General features: G+C 42.8%; 1 protein-coding gene and 2 long non-coding RNA genes across 3 annotated transcripts in view; 2 read left to right on the plus strand and 1 right to left on the minus strand.

Moving 5' to 3' along the window:
• Positions 1-286, plus strand: part of LOC139614900 (uncharacterized) — a 1,172-nt gene extending 886 nt beyond the window's left edge. The window contains exon 3 of the long non-coding RNA XR_011687174.1: positions 136-286. This is a non-coding gene — a long non-coding RNA (uncharacterized lncRNA). The remainder of the gene's footprint in view (positions 1-135) is intronic.
• A 2,343-nt stretch (positions 287-2,629) lies between these two features.
• On the minus strand, positions 2,630-21,972 carry frzb (frizzled related protein). Its single transcript, XM_071472572.1, has 8 exons — positions 21,511-21,972; positions 12,304-12,552; positions 10,147-10,182; positions 9,813-9,872; positions 8,552-8,617; positions 6,287-6,491; positions 5,985-6,048; positions 2,630-5,822 (listed from the first exon to the last, which is right to left on the minus strand). Exons 1-8 carry the CDS (start codon positions 21,713-21,715, stop codon positions 5,754-5,756), a joined length of 954 nt encoding a protein of 317 aa, XP_071328673.1. The 5' UTR covers positions 21,716-21,972; the 3' UTR covers positions 2,630-5,753.
• On the plus strand, positions 13,266-20,428 carry LOC139614901 (uncharacterized). Its single transcript, XR_011687175.1, has 3 exons — positions 13,266-16,863; positions 17,018-17,860; positions 18,295-20,428. It is a non-coding gene; the product is annotated as an uncharacterized lncRNA (long non-coding RNA).
• Positions 21,973-23,415: the final 1,443 nt, after the last annotated feature.

Below are 23,415 nucleotides of genomic sequence, written 5' to 3' on the forward strand. Positions count from 1 at the left end.
CCAGTTAAAAATGTATTCTAATACTGTAATTAACTAAATGACCTCAGGTACTTTCCACTTCTGAGTATTATTAAAGCAGGAGATTTTTCTGTACAGCGCTCCCTCCTTCTCACCCTCTCTTTGTTTTGTGGGCAGTTGGAGGTCAGCATTGACGCAGCACTGCTCCATAAACCACTGGAACCACTTACTGTGTGTGCGTTCTATTGTTTCATGATGTGAAATGGAGCAGCAAGTTGGACAAACACTCGCTGAGGTATTGTGGGAACCAACCTGGTAATCCTGTGCGTGTGTGTGTGTGTGTGTTTAGATGATGATGTCAGATTAAAATCACTTTGTGTGTTGGACTGTTGGAGATTTGGCCGTGTGTGTCTGTGACGCTCTGCACTGATTAACAGATGTAAAGTTTAACACAGCTGATATCAATGATGAACAAACTCAGATCAGATTGGATCTGTATATTTTAACCAGTTCATGTCAGCACTGAATGACCGCAGCAGCAGAAATGAATAAACAACATTTCATTTTCTAATCTGATACATACACATCTGTGGATACTGTCAGAACAGCAAAAACACCAGTGAATGTTCACTCAATGAACAGTGGACTAGAGCAGGGCTAAAACACTGGCAAATACTGGACCGAACATATACCTTGGAATACTGGACTGAACCAGGACTAAAACAGGAGGAGTAGGAATAAAGCACCAGAGAACACTGGTTGACACCAATGCTAAACCAACTGAGAATATTGACCCAACCCAGGCCTCGAACACCAGCCATACAATCTGCCAGGTCAAACATGAGTGGGGATTGGACCAACCAGGGTGAAGTGGACTGCAGCTGGATGACCATGCTTCTCTGCTGCTACTTTATGTATCTTGTTAATGTGTTAGCCTTGAGACCTTGATGAGTTGATGTGGAACAGTAGAGATGTTTGTGTTTGTCTACTTTCTGCCCTCTAGTGTTGAAAACTGACATATTGCAGCTTTAACTTCTCTGAACGAGGTCAGTCAGGATGAAAATAGACTTGTTGTCGTGTCAGCACTCAGGAACATGAATAGAGCCACTCAGCCTCAAGAAACAAACTACACCTTATACCAACACCAGGTGTGTTTTCAGTCAGGCTGTCAGCTGAAGTCACCGTGTAGGGGGGAGGAGAGGGGGGATGGGGGACGATCAGGAGGCGTAATAGCAGTAAATCCATGAAAACATTTTCTCTTCTCTCTCATGGAAACTGCAGCTGAGAAAACACTGCTGGAAATTAGTAGCCAGGAACTACTGGAAGCACGCCTACACACACACACACACACACACACACACTGGCTGTGTTTCATGCTGCTGCTCAGTTTTGTTAAACAAACTTTACTCCCATCAGTGAGAAGCTCTGAAGGTTCAGCTCCTCACATTGGTCTGTTTCAGCCTATATTTAGATTCTTTCTGTATCTAACAGGTTGTGAACATTTCACAGGTTGTTTGTGTGTCTTCTGGGAGATTTTCAGAGCAGTCTGATGTTGTCAGAGTCAAATGAAAGTGTGAAGATCATCATACAGCTCTGTCATTGTCAAGCCTGTCAAAGTTTGAACTAAGTGGAGATTTATTTGATCACTACCTTGAAACAGGCTACAAACATGTTGTTATTAGCAGGCCACACAGTGCTGGGCCTGCGTGTGTCGTCATGGTAAACTGTGGACCATATAAAGCCACTTGACCATACAGCTCATCTTTGTCGAGGCTCCACACAGAGCTGCAGGGATGATGTGTTTCTGTAGAAGTCATCATCACCTGGTTCCCTCCACTAACAGCCAATAGGATTTCTGACAGGTTTGGTTCAGCAGGATCATCTTCACCAATGACTCCACTTTCTGATGTTTGAAGCCTAAACACAACCAGCAGCAGTAACAAGCTCATGTTAGGCTGTAAACCAACGACACCACGATCACACGACTGATTTAGGGAGGATTTGACGAGGGAACAGGAAGTGCTAAAATGCTAACCGGTGTCCAGTTTATTTTTCTGCCTCATACCTCAGACCCTTTTGGTCCTGGAGACGCCTGCTGGATCAGGAGGCACTGCAGAGGGGGTCAGATGTTTACATGTCTGTTTGTCTGTGGACAGATTTTTCACCTTGATAGCGTCACATCCTGCAGGATACAGTCAGGGAACTTTACAGGTGTGTAGTAGAGGTCAAAGTAGAGGGGGTGGTTTTTATAGCCCAACCCACCTCCTCATGCAGTAACAGGCTGGATGGTCAGTTACCTTTTTTTTGTTGGGGTTCTGACCATTTGTGTAACTTTCCAAAACTGATGATCCGACTTCGTCAACGCTGCGTTTCATTTACCTCGGAGGTCGAGGTCGAGCTGGCCATGTTCTAGTACAAGAAGGCGGAAGCTTGTGTCTGCTGATGAAGCTTTACACAGTAACAAACACCGTAGCAACATGTCCACATATTGTGTTTGACTGATAAAGGAATTCCTAACAAACAGTTTTTTACTACAGCTTTCACTTCTGTTGATGCACAGAGCAGCCATCTTGGATGTGGCGGTTGGGGTTGGCGAGGTTCCTCCGTCTCTCTGAGCCCGTGGTACCACACTAAAGTCACAAAATAACAACATCAGCCCACTTTGACCATGTCGTCTAAAATTCATGTTTAATGGTTCAAACTGCTGTGAAGTCCAGAGTTCACAATATCAGAGTGTTAGTAGAGTTTACTGATAAAAGTCCTGTAGTATTGAGTGTTAGTGTGTTTACATGAACAGATACTGTGTGATAATGAGAGTATGTTAATCAGAGGCTGTGTTCAGACAGCAGGGCCTCCCGTCTGCAGCCTTCGAGACGTGTCACAGCAGGTAAACAACAGGTGTAAATCAGGAAGTGACTGACTGATTCCATCAGTGTCAGGGTGCTGGTGCTCTACTGGGACACTGATCAGTGACTCCTGAACTTCTCCTGCTATGACAAGTCAAGTCTGCTGTGAAAAAGGCCTTTAAACAACTTTCCTGTGTCTCACAGAGTTTGATGACAGTTCTCAGAGCTCACCCATGAGGGTGAAGACCAGCTGGTTGCAATGGCTGCGATGACTCTGGTTCATTTTCTACAGGATGCAGTTGAATCATGCCCCATAATAAATCCACAATACTCTTCAGAGAGGCGGGACTGACCCACGACACAAGACAGAGGAAGGTTTAAAAATGTTCACTTCCACATCCCACTGACAAGGAAAAAGACAAATTGAGTCAAAGCAGCTGCACCTGTTAATAATCTAACTTCAGACACTGATTCTCGGGATTATCCTGACGACCCTCCCTGGTCACATCTTCCATCTGTTTGATCTGAGAGTCAGACATCAGGAGGTTGTGTAAACATATGAGCCAGAACATTATGACCACTCACAGTTATCTGCTCACGAGGGGACACGTCGAGGTCCAGCACAGATCAGACAGGAAGCAAACAGCTGCTTCCTGTAGTCCACATATCGGAGTGGGGGGAGACCGCAGATGCAAAGTTGTTTTGAGCAGGTGACTGTGTGGGAGCATCTCATGGGAGGCTTCCGACATGTTGACGGTGGGAGGGACAAACCACGACCCCACCACAGGGTTCTTGGAGGATGTGCTGGTACAAGTCTGATCCCTAGAGGCTCTTTCTCACAACCTAAAGGACCTAAAGGTCTCAGTGCCAGACATCACAGGGACCTTCACCTTTATTGTAGAGGTCATGCTGCGGTGGGTCGGAGCTGCTTTGGCAGGACCCACATCGTGTTGGGAAGGGGGGACATTTACACCAAACTTACAAATTTTGAGTGTCAAGCAAAAAGTGAAAAGACTATTGCAGGATTTTCACCTGAGTCATCACCTTTAACAACAATAAACAGAACCGGGTTTCCATTGTGTGAAGGTTCAGTCACATTCTTCTGACGTGGTGCCGGTATGATGAGGGCAATAGATCAATGATGATTAAATGTTGATCAGAAAAGAGCAGCGCTGCAGTTTGTAGTCTGCTGCTGTGATGCTGTACGAATCATGGTGATGACAGTAGAATAATAACGTCTTTACCTCCTCTTTCTGTTGTCTGACCGTCCAATCAAAGATGAAGAGAGGTGACCTCACACAGGCCCAAATTTGCCTGTGTTGCAGGTTTCAACAAAAGCAAATGGGAAATGGAGCAGTCCAACAAGCTGAGGGTTGTTGTGACGGTTTAACTTCCACTTCCCCACAGATCATCAGAAAACATGAAACTGTTTGTCACAGTCAGAAAAATAAGATTTCAGCTGATTGAAGTGAGCAGAGCTTCACCGAACAAATATTTCTGTTATTTCCAATTTACATTTGCTTATTATTTTTCTTGACCAATCATTGGACTGTTATAAAGTCAGCAAACAGTGAAGTTGGAACTGGAGAACGTTTGACATTTTCACTTTAAACTGAATGAATCCTTCATCAAAAACATCACCAGTCATTTTACATCAGTTGTCTAATCAATTAGTCATTGCAGCTCTTTAAATAAGATAAAGATCAGCTGTACTAAATGTTAAAAGTGCTCTGGAGTCTGGAGGGCGCCATTCTGAATTATGCATTAAAAATTTAAATTATAAATTTTAAAAAGCTTTAAAATGTTAGTTATTATCAATTTACTGTATCTGCAGATCATATTCCACCTCACGTTACGTTATTTTACAGTTTCCATGTCATGATTAATTTAATTCACTCTCTTTAATCTGAATGAAGAATATGAACCAGGTCCGATTTTTCAGTAGGAATCAAATTAGTAAGTGACTGTAGTGAAAAGACGTCTACAATGATTCCAGGTCACACTCAACCTCCTCACAGTCAGATTAAACACTGACGTAACAAACTGTAACATTTGTCGTCTCCTGTTGTCGTGACATTGAGACCAGAGCAGCTGCTGATCCATGGACCAGTTTTGAGACGACGGTATTTTTGTGTCTTTGTTGTGTTTGTGTCTCTGTTGTTGTTTTGAGTCTCTTTGTGTCTCTTTCTAGTTGTTTGACTGAGTTTCCTGGAAGAACTGTTAACAGTCTGGCCCCTGCGCCTGGTGGGGCCCCTGCGCCTGGTGGGGCCCATCCATGGCTGGATCACACACCACTGAAGAAGTAAGTGAACCCTCTGCTGCGCTCGTTGCTGCTGCTGTAGGAACAAAGCGTGAATAATCTTCCTTCCTTCCTGTCTGCAGAGTTCAGTCCAGTTCCAGTCATGGTAACAGACCGATCACAGTCCAAATGGCTTTCGCATCATTTAAATGTCCTCCATCCCACTGCCATGGTAACATGGCCAACATCCAGGATTATTAAAGACTGTGACCATGGAGAGGAGCTGTGGAGCCAACATGGCCGCCACTGAAAAGAAATTTGTTCCAAAAAAGTGTCATGTACAGACTGTGGGGCTGTGCGTAGGGTTAGTACGACAGCTTACAAGCTCCACCCCCTCTTGTCTTTATTGAGTGCTTTAGGTGAACACACACACACAAACACACTCATGCACACACACGCTTTACACACACACATACATAAACATACAATGCACACACTGACAAACACACACACTAAACGCACACTAAATAATGTTTGTGCAAAGAAAATAAATGACAAAAATCAGACACAAACAGTCTGACAGATGAAGAGATGAACTACATTCAGCTACAACAGCCTGTGATAGTGCAATATCTACACACACACACACACACACACACACACACACACACACACACACACACACACGTGCAAACACACACAGTCAGATCTCAGTGGCGATTTCGGCGCTGAGCTCCTTGGGCTCCTTGGGCTTTCCCCTGCAGCATCTGATCCCATCTCTGGACAGAAAGACAGACAGACAGGAAGTGAAACTGAGGCGGTGGAGGGACAACATGTTCAGCTGGTGCAACATGGTGTATGTACCTACACCTGTACCACTGTGTTTAAACCAGTCAGCACTGGTGTGTGTCTGTTTGTGTGCATCTGAATGTGAATCGTACCTTGACCTTCCGGCCAATTTTGTCCTTCCACTTCTGAGCAATGGAGCTGTCAATCAGAAGCAACCTACGACCACAAAACCAGACTGAGCTTAGTGCAGAGTTTCCAGGGCAGTTTTATAAAGAGGACATTTTATAAGTTACTTAAGTTCTTTAGGTTTGGTTGTTCTGAGCTGTACAAAGAAGAGACAAACAGCCTGATCAGGGCGACCAATCAGACACATGCTTTACCCAGAAGAGCCTCCATCAAAGTGGAGTTTAAAGGTCTTATCGACCAGCTAGACTCGTATCAACATCTCAGGTACCTGGACGTCTCCTCGTTCTCGTAGCCCATAATGAGGTACTCCTCCCCAGGAGTCAGAGGAGGACACAGGCAGGAGGACGAGTAGTAGAGCGTCTGCGTCTCCTTGGGGATGTTGACCAGAGAAGACTTGAGCACCTCCTTCACGTCCACCACTGCCGTGGGCTCCAGGCCACGATTCCTCACCTCCCGCACCCTCGCCCTGATCACTGAAGGAGAGAGTCATCGGCAAACATGGACACATTGGATACTGTGTTGAAAAAAATGAAAGCTTTACTCATTATTCCACGTCCCCTTGGCCTTATTAGAGGCCTCTGAGTCGCTGCCCACATCTCAGATTTATTAGTGATTCAAAGGAAAATCAGTTGACCAATCAGAGCTTTGTAGGCCAGATTAAGGGGGGTTGCTCATCTTCTTGCCTCAGAGCTGGAAAAATGGCCTGAAGAATGCAACAAGGACTGGTGTGGTTGTGGTGCTAAATGTCTTATGATCTGTAACCCTGAGGACAGTTTGTCCAGACGCCTGGCTCTAGAGACAGGACTGTGGAACGGCTCACGCCAACCTTCAAAATGATGCCCGCATATGAAACTTCACCAAAATTCAGCACACTTTTTTTTTGCCCACTTCAGCGTTTGACACAGAAAGTTGTGTCGTTGACCAACAGCAGACTGACTTGACAGGACCAATCAGAGGGAGCTGTGATCGCTGCTGTTATCAGCCGTGATGCACCACCTACTGTCTTTTAACCTCCTCTGTTGGAGTAGAAACTGCTCAACAACAGGAACGGTTCTGCAGACAGTTTCAAATATACCTTGTGAACTTACTGTCAAAACGCCAGCAGGGGGAGGTCAACGCTTCACAACAGAGGGAACAGAAAGAAGCTCACAGGGTTAATGAGACTGAGTAGTACTAGCCTAGCTGGCTAGCATATTAGCGGTTAGATTGTGCCTTAATGGAGGCCAAAATCAACATGTTGTATTCACAGACCGTGCATCTGTCAGAACACAAAAGCTTTGGAGTTTAATTTGGGTCAAAAACACCACTGTTGTAGTTCACTGTGGTCCCATTAGTGACCCACTGTGGGACCTATAAAGAGATGCCATCATCAGGTCAGTGACATGGTCCAAAAATGTCACAATTAACTAGATAAATATATAAGTTGTAAACCTTTTGTGTTTGAAATGTGTGTCAGCCGTTGTCCTCTGGACTCCAACATCATCAAATGAGATGGATGGAACTGGATGTAAGTGTCTGTGGGTCCATTGACGGCAAGGACCAGGTGAATATTCAATTAACACAAGTTTCAGGGGTTAGCAAAGTAAATAACATACATAATGCACAGGAACAGAAGCTCTGTGGCACTGAGAAAGTGGTGGAAGCTGCAGAGTAAAACCAGTGCAGTGGTGCAGCAGGTCAGAGTCAGGTGAAATGAGCAGCAGGTCAAAGGGTGAGTCCCAGCAGTCAAATCATAAAGACCACCTTGCTGTGCACTCTGACACGCCACCATGCTTCACTAAACTACTCTGTTTTAATTATATCTGAATATTTCTAAAGTGAGCTCTTGTTTTTAATGACGGCTGGAAAAAATTTCAAATCTTCCCCAAATGGATTCTGTGGCCAAAGGCATTAGTGAGGCCCAGAAGTCCACATGGAAATCTCTGCTGGATTTGCCAAATCATGCCTGTGCGCTGCAATCATCTGGAAAAGCCTTTCTGGTCTTTTAGCTTTTGTGTGTCTAATTTAATCTAAGTAACCTAACAGCCTCGGCACCAAAATCTTTCCCACTACACGAAGGAGAAAAACAGGTCTGAGAGAAAGAATCCGCTGAAGAGTTCAGTGAACAGCTCAGTGAAGGCTTGAAACCAGTGAAGTAATAAACCTTCAGCCTTGTTCAGTAGATCTGTGCTGATGTGGATATTCACATGTAGCACTGGGTGTGTGTTTGGCTGTCACATGTGATGCTGAGTCCACATTCCCACTTAAACTTCAAAGGTTTAGTTTGGAAATGTACCAATGAATCACCACAGACCACAGCACCATAAACTACTCCAGAGGGTTTGTGTTTGTCTTATTACAACAAAAATGAAAAAAATAAAATAAAAAACATGAAGGCAACCTGGACACTGACTCGATCCTCAGTGGGATCAACAGGGATGGACACACTTCAACAATATGATCATATCATCTCACACTCTGATAAATGCTGTAGTCTCATTCATCAACAGCTAATCATGTCAGAATGAACTGTATACTGTCCCAGATGACTCACCGTAGTTGTAGTTGTTCTTCACGTAGGTTTTCCAAATCATTCGGACTGTCTTACACCTGCAGCGATCTGCAGACAAACACACACAAACTGACACGGAGACATTGTGTTCTGGCCCCACCCTCTGAAAGGCCCACATTTCTGGACTGAATTTGTCAGAAAAGATCAGAAACTGGTAACCATGGTAACTCTGATAAGACGTATATGTAGTAATAGTCCCACTGCAAAAACTCAGTGTTGTTTTCTGTGTGAAATTTGCAAAATGATGATGATTGTCAAGTTCTGTTGTTTATTATGTGGAGAGCAGTGAATGAGTGATTGAGGGAGTGATTTCAGACATATCTCCTGAGTATCCTTTGGTCCTCAGTATCCCAAAATGCACTGCACACCGGTTCATGTACCTAACACCAGGCAGTCGTGATATTAGACGGATGGTAGAGATGGGAAAGATTCCTGTGTTAACCGTGACCTGTGAGTGTTCATGTCTTCAAGTTGGTTTCCTTCAAGTTGGTCGTGTGAATGTTAATATTCTGTGCACTACAGACAATCTTTAACTGATGTGAAGCATCCAACATTTGTTCGGTTTTCAGGCGCGTTTGTAATAATTAAAGCTCCATGTTTTATCTCCTCCAGTGTTTTATCTGAAGAGCTGATCTCCATCAGAAGATATATCTGTGGTTTAAGAACCAAAAACCACCTCAGTGTAGTTTTACATCTCCTCTCTCAGGCTTCTCTCTGGAGCTCTAGTAACAACAGGTGTTTTCTGAGAGATCAAATAAAAATTTTGCAGATTTCAGGTAAAAACTCAGAGAAACTGTTTGGGGAAGTGGGGCTTGGGGTGTGGCTGAGGGTGGTGACTGCTTTGTTGTGACATCACAAAGTTGCAGAAGTCCTGACGGCTGGTTTTAAGGCTCAGTGTCTGAATACAGGCTGTGTGCATTTCTCTGTGGACTGAGGCTTTGATACTTTCACAGTATTAATATAGAACCTAGACCTGCTTTATAATCACAAACACATGGACATCTACCTTTAGACTGTGGAGCTTTAAGTTTTCTGTTAGTATTAAGATGGATATATCAGAGTGTTCAGAAATATCTAAGGCCAAGGTGTAAGAGGTTAATGCTATTTACAAGTCAGAAGCTCTTCTTTATGATTGTGAATTCCCCCACTGTGGGACTAATAAAGGCAGTCTTATCTTAACTTCAATGTGAAATGAATGTGGTGTAAACCCTCAGAGGTAGAGACAGGTAGACAGAGAGGTTACCTCCATTCGGTCCTCTGCAGTGGAGGTTGTTGGAGTCCATTGGAAAGTCTGGACTGGATTCTGTCAGAGGGTGAAACACAGAAAAGATCCACTTTTAATGAGCTGGTGTCCAGACTGTTTGGTGTTCAGAGGAACATCTGCATGTTAGTCAGAAATACATGGCTTCCTGGAGCAGATGCGACTGACTGGCTGAGTTGTTGCTCTGACATTTTAGTGGAAACTCTGATGAGGCATTTTAGTTTGGTTCTCCCACATCCACCCAATATCTCAACAACCAGCGGACACAACAGACTAGCATCTGGGAAATAAAGAGAAAGTCAAAGGTCAGCCTCACCTGGATTACACCTGGCTGGGTCCTGATAGTATGGATCTACAGAGACACAGAGAGGCACCAGTCAGTATCAGAACAGACAGAAAACATATCCCCTTGTTTCTTGAGTTCACACAGGTTTTCTGGTCATGACTGGAACTGGAAGAAAACCTCAGGGCCAGACTCAGAACACAGTGGAAGGATCACACTGTCTATCCAGTCTGACCAGGGAATGACAAGGGACTTTCAACAAGGAGCTGGTGTAGCCTGCTGCCACCACAGCCTGGTCCTGGTCCTGGTCCTGGTCCTGGTGATGGGTCTGCTGTGTGGAGGTGAGAAAGGAGCTGTGGTCTCTCTATTTTTTCATCCTTGGCATAATTATTTCCACCGAAATGTAATCAGTTTCTCCTTGAGTCCAAGTCAATGTTTCTACCAAATCTGCAGAAATTCCCTGAAGGCGTTACTGAGATATTACGCTCAAAAGTCCAAAACCACGTTTTGTGAGGTCACCTTGACCTTTGACCTTTGAGCACCAATATCTAATCAGTTCATCCCAAATTTGAAGAAGTTCCATCTAGATGTTACTGAGTTATCATGTCCATGAGAATGGGACGGACGGATGTCTGCAGGTACGACCTGAACACAACATGTCTCTGGCTGCTGTGGCCTCACGCTTTCCCCCACCACTACCGGGTCCTCCTCCTCCTCCTTCTCCTCCTCTTCCTCCTCTCTTCAATGGCCACAGCCTGGAGGTTATATTTTCACCTGTGTCTGTTGGTTCGTCTGTTTGTCAGCAGGATGAGACAAAAAGTACTGAACCCATTTGCACTGAACTTGGTTGAGGGCCAGAGAAGAACCCTTTAAATTCTGGGGCAGATCTGGATGATTTACTATGAATTACTCTGCCTCTGGTGGTACAGTCCAGTTTGACACTGGCCTTGGCAGAGGATTATACTCTCTTCTACTTGTTTTGCTGCATTGTCAAAACATAACCGCGGCGCAGATGGATGACCTCACCGATGATGTGTATCAGCTGTCATATGCTTTGTGTCTATTTACATTGGAGTCCCACATCTCAGGCATTTGTTGCAGAATGTGACCTCCCTCAAACTGATGTTGTAGTCTGACACAGATGGAGACCAGGATTTTATTAGATCCATCCTGCACAGTGTGACATGCAGTAAACTTAGTGAGCAGTAAAGGGAGACAAACAGACAAACTGTGGCTGCTTCAGATTTCTGTTCCAACAGGAGACAAACTCCTTAAAGCAACATTCAGACTGGAGTCCTGCTGAAAATCACTGGAATGACTTCAGCGATCCGCCCTGACTGAACCTCAGCAAATCAACAATTCACACTGAGGGAAAATCCCAAAACCCTGCTGAGCTGAGCCGAGCCAGGGCAGCGAGGAGATACGTGGGTGTATCGTTATGGAAGTCAGGGGATTGAGATGAGGGCTTTTTTCAGGACTTGCTGGTGCATGGCCTGTTAAAAGAAGCAGAGGACAGTGAGGGTTTTATTGAGTGTAAAATGAGTGGGCCGCCTGTATCAAAGAGCTCTTTGAGAAAGTCAGTGGGAGTGAAGTTGGAGGGGAAATGACTCACGCTATCTGTTCGAGAGGGAGTAGAAACAAACTGGTGAGAGTAGAAACATGATAAAAAACACTGATAAGGTTCAGCTGAGCAGAGACAAGCGGCTTCCTGATGGTCCAGAGGGTGAAATATCCTTATTCACAAGTAGCTTTTACAGGAGTGAATTACAGGGTTTGTACCATTAAAGAAGTCGCTGATGTTGGACTGATATTAATCTGAGAGCTTCTGTGTTGTTGACTCTCCATGAACTTATTTTAAATAAGAGACGATTTTTTTTTTCCGTATTTAATTTCAAGAATGTTGTATTTTTACTATGGAAGTTCTGTGTAGATTGTTCTTATCATTATCTGGCAAAAGCAGTCACAGTGTTGTTGGCCCTGATACCACAGTCCTGATATGTCAAAAAATATAAACAAAAAAACAGGTTTTCTTCAAAGCAGGTTTGTTGTTCTGACAAATCTCATGTAATTTTCTCGTAAATCTTTAATCTCGTAGGCAGCAAACCAATCCTCAGCTGCCCTGGAACAAAACGCTGCAGTCAGACAGTATAACAATGATGACGATAATGTAAGTGATGAAGACGCTGATACCTGGTCCCTCTGCCTTGACAATGGCCTCAGGTGAGATGCAGACTCCGCGGTCGTACAGCGGCAGCTCGCTGCAGGCCAGGCTGTCGGGCCAGCTGTGGTTGTAACGCTTCATCACCGGCTCACAGCCGGCCTTCGCCCGCTCGCACACCGCCTTGCAGGGTTTGATGGGCTCATGCTGGAAGTCGATAGTGCAGATGGGAGCATACATGGCACACAGGAAGAAGAGCAAATCCGGACTGCAGCCAGTACCTGAACACAGACAGGTGTGTAGCCAGGAGTGTTATTATCTGTGGAGCTGAGTCACTTGAAGCAGCTTTAAAATACTTTTAAAGTTGAACTGAACCTTTCGTGCAAAGAAATATAAACTATAATGATACTTCAGCTACAGTATTGTGCATGTTTTTCCCTTGAAAACCACTTTTGGACATATCTGGGGAAACAGTGTCTGTGCTTTAGACCTCTGGGCGGATGTTTCCCATGCGGCGGTTGAAAAACATTTAAGATTTGGCATTGATAGGAGACGCCCTGTCAGCTACCATGATGCACCACTAACTGGAGCATGTCATAGAGTTGTAAAAAGGGAGAAGCTATTCTGGACAGAAAAAGCCCCATTAATCTTTCTCATAGACACTGTTACATGACAGTTGGAGCTCTTCTGTGGCTTGGATGAACATAAAACTTTCCCTGTCAAATTGTTAGCACAACAGATGAACAAAAATTACAAACCTTTGAACATGAGCAACATGTAAGTCAAAAGCTTTTAAAGCAAAAATGCCAAAAGTTTATTGGTACCAGCTTCTCTAACTTAAATATGTCCTAGTTTTCCTGAGTTCTCTGTGATATTATTATTATATATATTATATATATTATTATATTCACTTCAGGGAACAGTGATGAGCAGTTGTCTCTATCTTCTGGCATTTTATACACTAAACAATCAATTGATTATTAAAGGTCCCACATTTTACTCTTCTTCTGTGTTTTATCGGAAGTGTTGACATCCATCAGAAGATATATTTGTGGTTTTAAGAACCAAAAACCATCTCAGCGTGACCATCACTGTCAGTCAGCCAATCAGAGGAGAGGATCTCAGCCTCTCTTCTGATTGGCTGACTGTTTTCTGAGAGATCCAATGAACATATAGCAGATTTCAGGTTGAGGGTGACTGCTTTGTTGTGACATCACAAAGCTCCAGAAGTCCTGACGGCTGGTTTTAAGGCTCAGTGTCTGAATACAGGCTGTGTGCATTTCTCTGTGGACTGAGGCTTTGATACTTTCACAGTATTAATATAGAACCTAGACTGTATTGATAATTAACATTATTATTAACTTCTATGATGGAATAAATCAACCTGACGTTTTTTCAATATCTTGACACACAGAAATATATACTGAAAAAATTCAGTCTTAAAACTAGACTTGAACAGAGTGTTTCTATAATGTGCTTTTATTTTACTTAAGCAAAAGGTTCCACCCACTGCTTCTCTTACATCAGTGAAGAGATGGTGCGTTCAGGGTCCTTCCTCACACAGGATGGGACCAGGAAGAGTTCAACACCGGGAAGAGGACGGATCAGCATTTTTATTGCAGGGAATGACTGAGGTTTGGCTGCACAGCTTCACAATGAAGTCACAGAAATATTATGAACCTGTGACCTGAAACTGCCTCCTGGTTTTTGGCCTGCAGATCTTTCATTAGGACATTTTTCTGGTTAAAGCTTTTTGCCTTCCCACTTTCTCCCTCCACTCCTCCAACCTCAGAGCAGCTGTAAGTGCAGCCAATGCCTAAAAGTACAGAGTACGCATCATGAAATATCATGGCAGCTAATCAGATTATCCACTTACCTTTACATTTGATCCCGCTTTACAGTTAAAGATATTTAAAAATGGGCCTTTACCATAAAACTCAGCACAAAACACTGAAGACTAACATCCAGAAAGAAGTCAGCTAGCTAAGACGCTAACTCCAAGGTGAATATTGTAGCTGTAATTTAAATATAACCTCATGAAATGCTCAGTTTTATTTGTAGGTTATTCACAAGAACAACATCAAACAACAAAATCCAGGTGGAGACCAGGTGTTCAACAGCTCCACCTGGATGAGCTTTGTTAAAACCAGTATACTGTGAGTGAACAAGACTCAGCAGGTGTATGCAGTCACCTTGTGCCTGTAATGAGAAGCTACAGGCATTAAAATAAAACCACTACTGAAACTACGATCGTGGAGTCTGAACCCGCCGGCAGGTTGTGAAATAAGGACTTAAGAATCTACAGCCTTGCTACTGAGCTAATTGCTAACGTCATCATGTTAGCATGTTCACACTGACCATGCTAACATGCTAATGTTCAGCAGGTAAAACCTTTACTATGATCACCAACTGAGTTTATTGTTTGATTAGCTGTTACAATAAAGCAGAGCTTCTGGGGTCCGTGTGTTAGCATGCTAACATCTGCTAATTAGCACTGAGCACAAAGTCAGCAAGTCTGTAGCTATTTGGTCACATGTTAGTTAAGGTTGACCTGATGAAGGCGCTAGATGAGCAGTCAGGGGATCACCAAGGTCAGCAAGATTCATCCTCTGGGAACCATGAACGTGTGACGTGGAACAGTTGATGTTGGAGTTTGGACCAAAATGGCTCTGGAGCAACGCTGCGAGTGTAAGAAGCAGATGGTCCAAAAACAAATATAAACCCAAACAAACAAAATAATTCCTCACTTTTAAAGATGAATATGTGACAAAAATCTAACTGTTTCATTGGCTTCCATGTTTCAGGTCTCAGTATGCTTTCAACACACGACAGTAGATCGTGCACTGTGTCGTCCATCCACGTCTAAAGTCTCCTCTGAACGTCCACAATCAGATGTTAAACAGCTGCAGTGATTGTTCAACTGTCCGCTTCAGAAAGTGAAACCCACTGTGAGGGCTGAGAGATGTGGGAGAAGGGTTTTTCACACGCTGTTTGACCATCAACCAAGTACTTTGGATCCTGAGCTTCCTGTCCTGTCACATCACAAACCTAAATCTCCTCTGTCTCCTCATTGAAAAGGAGCATTAATGTGGTGAATGATGACACTGTTGGAGGCTGAAAACAGATTTACTGCTCAGACCAAAATCAGCTGACAGAACAATTCACCGTGGAATAAAAGCAATTTTGCAATATTTACTTTCTACAGAGGGAGATATCAAGATAAAGACAGTAAGACCGGAGACAGTCTGTGGGCTGTAAAACATTCCTCACATAGTCACATCCATTCAGTTTACAGGTTGAGATAATGTATGTGCAGAACGTGCAGATTTTCAGAGCAGCGTTATTAGCTCAACTTATCAAAAACACACAGAGGTTGTGATATTCGGTATCAGCAGGTATGCGGAGAAGAAACACTTCAGGCTTCGAGAGAAAACACGGAACAGAGCTGAACACCAGACAGTGACGGGGTTACCAGTCACCGTGTCAAATATAGAAACATAACTGGAACCAATTTACTTCATCTTTTGCATATGATCCACTCACTGAATTCCATTCACTGTGTTGGGTGGAGGCAGAAATCTCGGTTAAACAACTGAAACCAAAACTATCTGCATGGTCAGATTCCACCGGAGGGAGGGGAGAAAATATGCTTTTTATAATTTGGGTGAACTTTTCACATCGAGGCAGTTTGTGTTTAATGATCAGCTGCATCAATCTAAGTTTATTTTATTACCTTCTGGACTGAAGTAAGAACATAAAGTGAAGGTTTGGCTGCAGCGCAGCTGGACAGGCCGGCCGTCCGTGATAATGAACAGTCAGACAGTAAAACCACCTCAGCTCAACAGAGCAGAACAAAAAGAGCAAGAAAACACCCACAACATTAATATTAACTGAATTCACCTTAAACCTGTTAAACTGCTGGTTTCACCTCTGAGATCTGTTAGTGATGCTGGTGTCAGTCCACCACTTTGGTCCCGACTGAAATACCTCAACACCTACAGGATGGACTGATTTGATAATGTTTACAGACATTCATGGTTCCCGGAGGCTGAATCCTATTGGCTGACTTTCATCTAGTGCCACCAACAGGTCAAACTTTCCATTAGCTGAACACTTTGGTTTGAGACAATTAATGATATTCCCATCAACCTCATCTTTGGTCTTTGGTGCTAATTAGCCAGTGTTAGCATGCTAATTAGCTAAATCAAGATGGTGAATATGGTAAATATTATAGCAGCTTCATCAGCAGCATGTTTGCGCTGTTGGAGCATGCTGCTGTTGGGATTTACAGCCTCACTTAGCTGCTGGCTCCACTGTAGACTTTTCAGTCTTATAAACACACTGTAACCTCCTCAAATCCCAGAACCTTTTTTCCTGTTCCAAGTCGATGTTCTCAGTTGAGTCCTGTTCAGGATTTACAGCCAAATAAAGCAAACTGAGGAAACAGTTCAGTGTCACGGTTGATTAAAGGAAAATTCTTTTTTTTTTCCAGGCTTCGTCTTTTTTGGTGAGTTTATCCGTCCCTTCTATCAGCTCTGAGAACATCTTCCAGTCCAACAGTTGTGCTGCCAAAACAACATCAGCTGTTTCAGGTCTGAGGGGAGACTTTAAATCACTGACTTGGAGGAGAAAACCTGGGTGAACACACCCAAACCTTTAATGTTTAAAGTGTTAAATGTGATGGACTGATAATGATTCCTCTGTGAATATGAAATTCTACATAATGAATAATTTTTCATCTTTTAGTTTGAAGAACCTGACAGAGGAGGAGGAGGAGGAGGACCAGTCATGGTCAGAGATGATGAAGATATGAAGTGATAGTGCTGTTAGCTCTGCTAACATATCACTCGTTTCCCTGGACGCCTGAGATTTGTTGCCATAAATTAACCCTGATTTTAAAAATGGAAGATAATTAATTATAAATACACTGACACACATTTGAGACAACAAGCTTTCAACTGGAGCATGGACCAGGGAAGAACCTAATGAATTTTAGGTCACATCCATTTACTATGAATTTGAACATTTTCCTCTGACGTCTGGTGTACGTTGTTTGAGCACAGTTTAGTTTAAATTCAATTTCACATTAAAGAGGATTACAAAAACATCTGGAGAATGAATAAAATGATAAATATGTAGATTCTCAAACCTGTTGACTATTTTCTGTCCAAACTAATTGACTGATCAAACCATCCTTGGCAGCTCTACTTAAAACTGCTGCGAATGTATTGTCAGTTGCACAAAACAATTGACAGTCGATCAACATAATAACTGACTCTTTTCAGTTACTTTAAAGCAGAATGTGAGAATTTGTTTCTTAACATTGTAGTGATGGAATATATCAAGATAAAAACTGACTAAACAAGACGTCTGAAGAAATCACATTTGGCTCTAAGACAGTGAAGGTGCATTTTTCCCAGACTCTTTTCTGATGCTTTATACGCCTTCTTATTAATCAAGAAAATAATCATAACCATATCATATTCTAGTTTGGGCAGATGACCCAACAGTAATGTAAAAAACAACAGCATGACACTGGGCCAAAACAACCCAAATGCCAAGAGCTCAATTCCTGGTTGTCACACCGCGGTGAGGTCATGTTGGTTTTTGTCCTGTCTCCATGTCTTGTCTTGTCATTTCCTGTTTTATTTTGAAAGAGTAATCCTCCTCTCGTTTCAGGTCACTTGCCCTCCCTTGTGTGTCTTGGTTTGATTGTTTGATTGTTTCCACCTGTCCCCTATTACCATGTGTTTAAGAGTCTGCGTCTCCCCTTGTCTGGTGCCAGTGTGTCGTTTATGTCGACAATCATTCACAACGATCTAGCCTTCCACAGCGCAGAATCCAATCGCTATCTTGTTCCTTTTGGTTTTATTTCTAGTTCCTTGATTTTTTGTCCCTCCAGTTTTCAGGAGCGTTTTTTGTTTGCTGAGCCTGATTTTAAAAATAAAGACCTTTTTTTTGAAACCATCCTGCACCTGCGTCCAGAGTCCTTGCCCGGTCGTGACACTGGTATTCACAGTCAGCCGGCCGATTAATTATGTAAAAAAGGCCATTAACATTTGTGGACATAATTAGTCATCCTGGTCACAGCTGGATTTCTTGTTTTGCCTGGATAAGATTCAGTTTTCTGTTGTTCATCCAGAAACAATTTCCACCTGGAGTTTGTATTTTCAACATGTTCATTTTATAAACTCCTCAGTGACTGAAACGTTTTACTTTCTCCAGTAGCCACACAGAACGGTTTGATCCAGGGCTGCAGTCAAACTAGAAACCAGAGGGCTGTAACTCTGACCACCTCTTTAATGTACAGATCACTGATGCTATAGGAGCAATTTTTCCCTTTTCTGAATAAACTTAATCAAGATGATGTTTCCCACAGAAATGTTTCCATGATCGCTGAATGAACTGAAGGTCGCTCAGTCAGAGGGGCTCAGACCAGGTCCAGACCAGGTCCAGCTCTGCTGCAGCAGCTTGATTCAGAGCTATGAGTGTGTACGTACAGGTGAGGGGCGTGTACCTGCCTCCTGTCAGGGGGGTTTATCACATACTTATCAAAAAACAGACTACAGACATCTCTCGGTGCACATGGTACAGACTACAAGCAGCCACACAGTCATTCAGCAGCAGTGGAAGGCAAATAGTGTAATAGCCTGAGTAATTTTTGTCCAATTAAGTATTAAATAAGCTGCTGTGGCCAAAAATAAAAGGCCCATTGAAGCTGTAGTGTATCCACCCTCCAAAACACCACCACTCCGCTGGTTTGATTGCTCCTGTAGAGCCAGCTGCAGAGCTGTGTCAGGTCAAGACTCAGTTCACCCAAATCATAAAAATCAAGTTACACAGGAGGTGTCACTGGTCCAGGTGTTGACATGTCTACCTCCAGCGCACTGGGGTGAATGGAATTAAGTTTGTGGTGCTTACAACATTAAAAAGATTAGACTGGAAAATGTATTGATATGTATCATCGTCCGCTCTGGTTGAAAGCTGTCAGTACTTGCTGCACCTGTGAACACACAGTGATGTCACAGAGTGTTGGAGTTCACCTGTGCATCAGTGGAGCCAGACGACGGGTTAAAGCACTGGAGGTCAGTAAAAACAAGACTTTCAGGAGGTGTTAAGTTACTTTTTAAAGAGTAACAACTCTGGTTGCGACCACACCCAGTACAGCTGTGAGTGGTCAGTAGTTTATTTATTTATTCAAATTAAGGGTCTGTTTATTCTTGTTTTTGGTACATTATACACTACAAAATGCTAACATACATTACATTAAAGATTTCTTAAAGCTCCATCCAGTCTAAAGGCAGATGTCCATGTGTTTGTGATTATAAAGCAGGTCTAGGTTCTATATTAATACTGTGAAAGTATCAAAGCCTCAGTCCACAGAGAAATGCACACAGCCTGTATTCAGACACTGAGCCTTAAAACCAGCCGTCAGGACTTCTGGAACTTTGTGATGTCACAACAAAGCAGTCACCACCCTTTGCCATGCCCCAAGCCCCGCCCACCTGGACCCACCATCCAACCTTGCAGGATTTGGTTTCTCTGAGTGTTTACCTGAAATCTGATACATTTTTATTGGATCACTCAGAAAACAGTCAGCCAATCAGAAGAGAGGCTCAGATCCTCTCCTCTGATTGGCTGACTGACCTGTTGTTACCAGAGCTCCAGAGAGAAGCCTGAGAGAGGAGATGTAAAACTACTCTGAGATGGTTTTTGGTTCTTAAACCTCAGATTTATCTTCTGATGGAGATCAACACTTCAGCTAAAACACTGGAGAAGATAAAACATGGAGCTTTAAAATCTTGTAGCGTTCACATCCATGTTTATCAGCTGTGAGTCTCTTTCTTCCTCTCTGACTTTGTTGGTGCGTTGTTCTTTTGCATGTTAACCCTGCCAACTGTAGATCAGTGGAATGACATGAAACTGGTGGCAGTAATGTGTAGCTATTGTGTCATGAGCGAGATTAAAATAAACCAGGGCGGCACTCGTAAAAACACAGGACACCATTAAAGTGCGGCCACATTAGATTCCTGTTCAGCTAAGCTGCCCCGTACTCAGCCCCGAAAAGGATGAAGTCACAGTTCATGTGTGGGTGATGAATAAATATTGGGCAAAAGTGATGGCTCATCACTTAAATATGAACGTCTGTATTCCCAGACACAGTGCATCACTCTTTCTATTGGTCGACTGTGTCAACAGAAACACGGAGACAGAAAAGACACAGTTAAATTTGTCAGTGACACAGGTTTCAATCTGAGTGAGTGGAAGACAGAATAAATATTTGCAAGCTCAAACCCACAGAGATCATTTGTTTTAGTGGAGTTAGTCTTTAGAAATATTCAGAAACTGCACCTTGTTCTGAAACTCTGGATAATCCACAGAGGATCACTGGAATCATCACCTTCCTCTTTCCATCTCCCTTCCCATTTATTTCCTCCACTCTTTGTTTCTTTTATTCTAAAACAACAGTAATTAAAGCTAAAGCTGCAATCAGTTACTACTTTCATCGTAGATTTATTCGCTGATTATTTTGCTGATTCATTATTTGGTCTATAAAATGTTAGAAAAGTCAAAGAGTAAATCTTATAATTGCTTGATATTCAGTTTACAATTATCTGAAACAGTGAAAGCAGCTGAGCCTCAAATCTGAGAAGTTTATGAAATGTCTGGTGTTTCTGCAGGAAAAAAATACTTAAACAATTAATGGATAATTCAAATTGCTTCTGATAGATTTTCTGCTCATCAGTGAATTGCTTCAGCTCCAAATGAACTAATTTTTTTCTCTTGCACTGCCCACTGCTGCTGTGATACTGCAAATTCCCTCACTGTGGGACTAATAAAGGCTGTCTCAACTTTAATCTTAATTTTAATCTTAATATTAATTTATGATGTTTAGGATGATGAAGGTGTTTCTGAATCTTAAGTCATGAAGTGGTTAATTAGTAACTTTTACTTTGGAGTATAAATATCATTAACAGGTGCCATTAACAGTCAGTAGCTGAGGCTATTTAATTAGATAAATAATCTAGGATTGCAACTAATGATTAGTTTTTATTATTGAATATTAATTGAATCATCATTTGCTGTATTTCATGTCCAAATATAGTTTTAGTTCATATTAGCTGAGATAAAATTATAAAAGAACATCAAGAATAAACCAGAGAAAAGAAAATGTAAATGAAACACAAACAGCAAACTTGAGTCTGCAGCATGGAGCAGAGCAGAGCGGACTCACTCACCCAGCAGCCCCTCAAACTGCTCGATGGCCAGCACCGCGTTGTCCTGCGTGCTGTGGTGGAGGTGGTTCGGCATCTTGGTCATGTTCCACGGCATGGACCGGCACAGCGGGATCCGGACCGGTTCGCAGGACGCCGCCCGGACCGTGGCCGGCCACAGCGCGCAGGACACGGCCAGCAGAGACACGGAGAGTCCCGGGGAGAGCATGTCGGGGGATCTCTGGTGAAGTCTCGGTCGCTCACTCACTTAGATCCACGGCACGGACGTGATTTTCCTGCTGATTGGTGCGTTTGTGCCGCCGCGGTCCGGTCTGCGGGCAGCTAGAGGAAGCGGGAGGAGCCGCTTTCTTATTCCGACTTTCACCTCCTCCTCTACCTCTATCCCTCCTTCTTCACAACTCCCCTCCTCTCCTCCCCTCACCTCTCCTCTTTGTTCCTCCCTCCTCTGCTCTCCTCTTATCCTCCGCACTGAAACACAGATTCCTGTTAGATGAAAAGTCAACAGCAGTAAAGCTCTGCAGGCTCAGATGTGTGAGTCTCAGGCTGCCTGGTGCAGACCAGCCCAACTTTTCCATAATGAGCTGACATCTGTCTGCTCTTCATACACTGTGACACATCATTCACAATATTGATTTAAATGGAAGAATTCAGATGTAGCAACCAAACACAATGGGGACAGTTGCATCATAGATCAAGGCGGTTGCAACATATTAAAAATACATTACATTTCTCCAATAGACTTTTTTTTCCCAAAAAGAAAATCCAGAAAATGTGCATTGTTTACAATAATAATGGCAGCCCACTATATATTTGTTTAGTCATATTCGTCAAAGAACAATTATTGAGTTTTGTTTTGTGTAGAACATAGATCTACTTTATTATCAAGCACAGCAGGCTAATGCACTGTAAGACCATAGCATTCACAAAATGACTTGTTTGTCTTTTCTTATACATTAAAATGACCAATTACTGCTGCATCTGTTGAGCTACAGAAAAACGTTTGTGTGGTCTGTTGTGATTTGGCTGCTACATTGTGCGTTTGTAACTCAGCAGTGTGTTGAACCACCACAGTGTTTCACAATTCAAACTCAGACTGAGACTGTAATAAAAACGCCTGTTTTTTCAGACCTACACTGAATTCCACTGAATCCCTTTTTATACCATTAGACTGTGCAAAATACCCCAGGATCTGGAGGTGTAGTTGCCCAGATATTTCACACTATTCATGATGAAATCTGGACTGGACACGCTCCAATCACGGCATTATAAGATGTCATATCAAAAAATCTCCAGATATGATCCAGATTCTTGTAAGAACCTGAAAAGGATATTTCCAGATTCTTGGGGTTTTGGAGCAGTGACTGGTGCACGGTGTCCCTGACAGATAACTTCTATCAAACATATAAAGTCTGGGGCAGTTTGAGCTGTAACAGCTTCCTTTTTCATGACCATGGGAAGAACATGTTTAGATTAGACGGACCAAACATGATGTCGGTCTGCTGACACCTCGAAGTAAATTCAAAATGGCCGACTTCCTGTTGGGTTTAGGGTATGGTTGCAAGAGGCTTATTTGTAGGTTGCACTGGTTGGTTCTCAGGCCTTAAAATATTACTTTATAATATAATAATGATAATGATAATAATAATTCATGCATGACACAACAGTACTCAGCACACTGGAAAATTAAACCAGTGATTCCCAAACTTCACAATGAACCAGTGTAGAGTTGTGTCACCTTGTCATGTTTCACATTGTTTCTATGAGTTGTTGAACATTTCCATCAAAGAGACAGGACAACTCTAAACTTCTCACACAGTTTCATTTAAAGCTCCATGTTTTATCTCCTCCAGTGTTTATCTGAAGTGTTGATCTCCATCAGAAGATATATCTGTGGTTTTAAGAACCAAA

This window comes from Trachinotus anak, unplaced genomic scaffold (assembly GCF_046630095.1).
Source record: "Trachinotus anak isolate AG129_WGS33_773 ecotype Australia unplaced genomic scaffold, CSIRO_AGI_Tana_v1 ptg000039l, whole genome shotgun sequence".
NCBI classification, from domain to species: Eukaryota; Metazoa; Chordata; class Actinopteri; order Carangiformes; family Carangidae; genus Trachinotus; species Trachinotus anak.

Excerpts from the sequence above, each read along its gene's own strand:
- frzb (XM_071472572.1), bottom strand. The coding sequence starts at position 21,715 with ATGCTCTCCCCGGGACTCTCCGTGTCTCTGCTGGCCGTGTCCTGCGCG. Across the intron at positions 12,553-21,510 it reads GCAGTTTGAGGGGCTGCTGG|GTACTGGCTGCAGTCCGGAT; the intron begins GTGAGTGAGTCC and ends GTCTGTGTTCAG. Across the intron at positions 6,492-8,551 it reads GAAGAACAACTACAACTACG|TGATCAGGGCGAGGGTGCGG; the intron begins GTGAGTCATCTG and ends TCTCTCCTTCAG.